General features: G+C 47.6%; 1 protein-coding gene across 1 annotated transcript; it reads left to right on the top strand.

The window, feature by feature from the left end:
• Positions 1 to 2531: 2531 nt before the first annotated feature.
• TAS2R41 (taste 2 receptor member 41) lies at positions 2532 to 4069 on the top strand. The gene has a single exon (XM_047763857.1). The coding sequence runs from the start codon at positions 2532 to 2534 to the stop codon at positions 3453 to 3455; it is 924 nt and encodes a 307-aa protein (XP_047619813.1). The 3' UTR covers positions 3456 to 4069.
• The last annotated feature ends 921 nt before the right edge of the window (positions 4070 to 4990 follow it).

Here is a 4990-nt window from a genome sequence, read left to right as displayed (position 1 = left end):
TGTTCTGGTTAGGTTCAGGCCGTTAATACGGTCAGTTTCAGGATGTCTTTTGATGTTGCTGGTGGAGGCTGATGTGCTGAGTGAGCTAAGGTAGTGTGGCAGACAGACTCCAAGGTGGCCCCCCGTGACCCTCACCCCTGGTAAGTGCACCTTTGTGGAACCCCCTCCCTTTGAGCTTCTGCGGCAACTTGTTTCTACCCAAGATAACACAGTAAAGGAGCATCACTCCCGTGATTACGTTTTGACGGTTAACCACCATCTTGCTGGTCAACTTTCCCTAAGGACTCTTTGCTGGTTTGAGCTGCCAGGTTAAAACGGTCTCCGTGGAAGACCCAGGATGGCCCCTAGCCCTGAGAGCGGCCTCCAACCCACACGCGGCAAGAAGCAGATAGCTTCAGGTCCACTACCACAAAGAAATGAATTTTCTCATTGGAAACGCAAACTCCATTTAAACCACTATCAATCAATAGCTCAGGTCCACGAGGTGTTTAAGAGGATATTTGGTAGAAAGTGGGCCGAAGTGTTGGATCTTGAAGGATACGACTTCTGAGAGGGGAGGGGGGGGTGTAGCAGGAAAATTCAGCTGGAGACAGATTCCTCTGGTATCATCCCTTTGCCTGGGTCTTGGCCGGGTAAGGGTCTCCGTACACTTACTGCCTGTATACTTAATGTCTTGAGAATGATCTGATGGGGAGAGATAGGTTTATAGGGGCTAAAGGTGGAATGAAAAGGATGGAACTGTGAACAGAAATAGTCAATAAACGGTCTATCACAGGCATTGAAAACAGTTTTGTTTGAGCAAAACTGAGGCCTAGAGCCCAGGAGACACAGATTCAAGAAGCACTTAAATGGGGTTCCGCGGGACTGAAAAACGGGGCGGCTTATATCTCGGCGAACCGCACACATGTATATAAGTTGTTTGTCAAGAAGTAGGATTGGAGCTGGCAGGTTAATGTGTGCTTGTTAAGCCAAAATGGGCTGGGGTCTGTAATGACTGCTTAGTTACAAGGGGCGACCTTGAGACCATCGATGTTCGCTGGCAGCAGTCAGCAGATGGTGTTTTGAACACACCTGTTGATGGATGTCCTTTGAGTGTGGCATAGTCCAGAGTATTCAAGTTCTCAGCAAGGCCGGACCTGTTTGAAACCCCGTCCGCAGTGGCCACTCGCCTCCACTTTGGATGCCTGAACCGCAGCTTTGTATCTTGTCCACACAAAAAATACACATCCAACACGACAGGGGGACATTCCTTCAAGCCTTCAGAAGAGGAAGATTAGCACGTACGCCGTGAGGCAGCACCACCTGGCAAGGGAACCTCGTCTTTGAAGGAGTAGGAGCACTGGCATCACGGGGAGGGCGCATTTACCCCATTTGTCTTTTTTTTTTTTTTTGGTCTTTTTAGGGCCACACCCATGGCATATGGAAGTTCCCAGGCTAGGGGTTGAATCAGAGCTGCAGCTGCTGCCCTACACAACTCAACAGCAATGCCAGATCCTTAACCCACTGAGCGAGGCCAAAGATCGAACCCACATCCTCATGTCCTCGTGGATACTAGTCTGATGCGTTACTGCTGAGCCATGATGGGAACTCCCTTTTTTTTTTTTTTTTTTTGGTGGTACCGATCTGTGTTTATTGAATAACCTGCATCCATGACATAGTGAATGATTCTGCATCAAGGAAGCTTGGGTTATGGGATGGAAATCCTGTGAAATTGGATTGTTAAGATCATTATACAACTACAGATGTGATGAATTCATTTGAGTGATAAAAAAAAAAAAAAAGGAAGCCATAGGGTATCCCCCTTTCCAGTGGAAAAAAACCACCTCTCCCAGCCCTAAACAATAAAAAAAAGGCACAGTATAAACTGTGAAGCATAAACACGTGACACAGAGGCTGGTGGGCGGGGCCATAGTTACAGTGGGGGTGGGGTGGGGGAGGAGCGTGGGCTACGTCCAAACCAACTGGGGAACTCCCATTTTTTTTAATATGTTTTCAAAATTGTAGAGTTGACTTACAATGTTGTGCCAATCTCTGCTGTACAGCAAAGTGATCCAGTCGTACATTCCTCTTTTTTTTTTTTTTTTTTTTTAATGGTAGATGTACCATGCATATCAGACCCTAGGACAAGCTGTTGTATTGAGCACAGATTTCAAGTGGAATCACCTATAAACCAGAATGCATTCACCACACCTCAATATGTGCACCTTCCTTTCATCCGAGCAGAGACCCTAAACAACCGTCTATGTTGACACTAACCAGGGCAGCGTGCAGGCAAAACCAGAGGAAGCAAATCAGGGGCAGTCAGTAGCCCTCACGGTAACTGAGCCCGGGCTAGATTTGCATGCTCCCCGAGCTGAGCTCACCTTCCTCTGCAGCCTGAGCATCCTCCTTCGAAGGGAGCCCTGGCTCAGAGGCAGAGCCCGAGCATTCTTCTCACATCCCCCTGGAGAGACTGAAAGAGGGACTGTGGGTGGGGATAGGCAGGAGGCCAGAGACCCAGGCACCGGGTGGTGACCGGAGGAGGGGCCAGAATGCACGTAGCCTTCACAGTCCTCTTCGTGCTGCTCTTTGTCCTGCTGTGCGTCCTGGGATTCCTGGCCAATGGTTTCATTGTGCTGGTGCTCAGCCGGGAATGGGCGCGCCACGGGCGGCTGCTCCCCTCAGACCTGATCCTCATCAGCTTGGGTGCCTCCCGCTTCTGCCTGCAGTGGGTTGGCGTGGGGAACAACTTCTACTACTTCTTCCACTGGGTCGAGTACTGCAGGGGGCCCGCCTGGCAGTACTTTGGGCTCCCCTGGGACTTCCTGAACTCGGTCACCTTCTGGTTTGGCTCCTGGCTCAGCGTCCTCTTCTGCATGAAGATCGCTAACTTCACCCACCCCGCTTTCCTTTGGCTGAAGTGGAGGTTCCCAGGGTCCGTGCCCTGGCTTCTGCTGGGCTCTCTGCTCATCTCCTTCATCGTGGCCCTGCTGTTCTTTTGGGGGAACCACGCTTTGTACAAAGGATACTTGATTAGAAGCTATTCTGGGAACATGACCTGCAAGCAGTGGAGCAGGAGGCTGGAAACGCACTATTTCCTGCCCCTGAAACTGATCACCCTCTCAATTCCTTGCTCTGTTTTTCTGGTCTCCATTGCTCTGTTGATTAATTCTCTGAGGAGACACTCGTGGAGGATGCAGCGCAGTGCCCACACCCCACAGGACCCCAGCGCCCAGGCACACATCAGAGCTCTGAAGTCACTCATCTCCTTCCTGGTTCTTTACGCTCTGTCCTTCGTGTCCCTGGTCATCGATGCTGTGGGGATCTTCTCCGAGAGCGACTGGTACTGGCCGTGGCAAATTTTAACCTACTTGTGCACATCCATCCATCCCTTTGTCCTCATCCTCAGCAACCTCAGGCTTCGAGGGGTGTTCGGGCAGCTAACTCTGTTGGCCAGGGGCTTCCGGGTGGCCTAGGTGGCTTGATCCCCTTATCCAGGCCGTTGGGAGAGATTCCAGCGAGTGTGACAGAGCCTCAGCCCACTCACATGGAAACCTCTTCATGAGCATATATTTATTGGATCAGGCTGTGGGGGTTGTTCTCCTTTGGGGAGAGGAAGGGGGGAGTAACATGTGGGGAGTCTCTGAAGATAATTCCTTCCTTGGGACACTATTCGAATGTGGCCCTGGGAGCCCCAGAAGGCCAATGGTGTTTAGAAGATCAGAAAATAAAATTCTATGCTGCTCTCTGTATCCCCTCCATTATGTGCAATGCTTTAGTTAAAAAGACTTGATTAACTGTACTTATCTCGACTGCCTACTGGGAAATTAAGAAAAAAGGTGGGGAGTTCCCGTCGTGGTTCAGTGGTTAACGAATCCGACTAGGAATGATGAGGTTGTGGGTTCGATCCCTGGCCTCGCTCAGTGGGTTAAGGATCCAGTGTTGCAGTGAGCTGTGGTGTAGGTCACAGACATGGCTCAGATCCTGCGTTGCTGTGGCTGTGGTGTAGGGCAGTGGCTACAGCTCCGATTAGACCCCTAGCTTGGGAACCTCCATATACAGAGGGTGCCACCCTAAAAAAACAGAAGACCAAAAAAAAAAAAAAAAAAGAAAGAAAGAAAAAGAAAAACTGTGTCTGTTAATGAACTAGGATGTGGATGAGGAAGCAGCGACCTTCCCTGGGTTATCTAATGGTCATGAGGGGGGCCCCAAGGGACAGGAGCTCTGGACAGTGGCCTGGGCTGTGAGGCCCAACTGCTCTTCTTTCCATGGAGATTCTTTTGCTCTCACCAAACTTGGATACTTTGAATTTAATTTTATTAAAACTACTTAGAAGTTTTCTTTAAATCGCCCATCTCTTCTTAATATTTCTCTTATTCTGGTTTTGATTTGCTCCTGTCTGAAGCCTAAGTGGCAGCCAGACTTTTTCCATATGTTTATTCTCCCTTTAGAATCACACATTATGCTTTTTCTCCTTTTCAGATTGTCTCAAACATTTTCCTAAAGCAAATTTCTCCACGTCATATGTGAATTGAATAAACATGTACTTTTTTGTTCCGAAAAAGAATGAAGAATTTCACTTAGTGTTCAAAACTGTTTAACCTGTTGTTTTGTTTTTTTTTAAGAATCACCCCCCCCCCATTGAATCTTATGTTTAAAGATTGTTTTCAAATAGTTTGTTCCGATTACTATGCAGAAGTTTTTAGAAATAGTTTTGGAGAAAATTTTAGAGTTGTGGGCCTCTAAGGTAGGCTTAAAGGTTTTTGCTAAAAGACATCAATGTGCAAATTTCAGAGATGAGCTTGCAACTGGATCCTTGATAAGGAAGAGATGCCTCTTCTGAGAGCAAAAATAATTTTCCCGTTGATTACAATTCATAATGCTGAGTGTGTACACATGCATGAACTAAAATCTTTTGGCAAATTATTCTACATTTTTACCTACACATTAATTTTTTAATAGGTAATATGTTTGCATGATTAAAAATTTGAAATGTACTAAAGAGTATATG

Source organism: Phacochoerus africanus, chromosome 16 (assembly GCF_016906955.1).
Source record: "Phacochoerus africanus isolate WHEZ1 chromosome 16, ROS_Pafr_v1, whole genome shotgun sequence".
NCBI lineage: Eukaryota > Metazoa > Chordata > Mammalia > Artiodactyla > Suidae > Phacochoerus > Phacochoerus africanus.
Note: the sequence above shows the minus strand (reverse complement) of the source record. Positions and strands in the feature narration are given on the sequence as shown.

Coding starts and splice junctions, on each gene's coding strand:
- TAS2R41 (XM_047763857.1), top strand. CDS start 2,532: ATGCACGTAGCCTTCACAGTCCTCTTCGTGCTGCTCTTTGTCCTGCTG.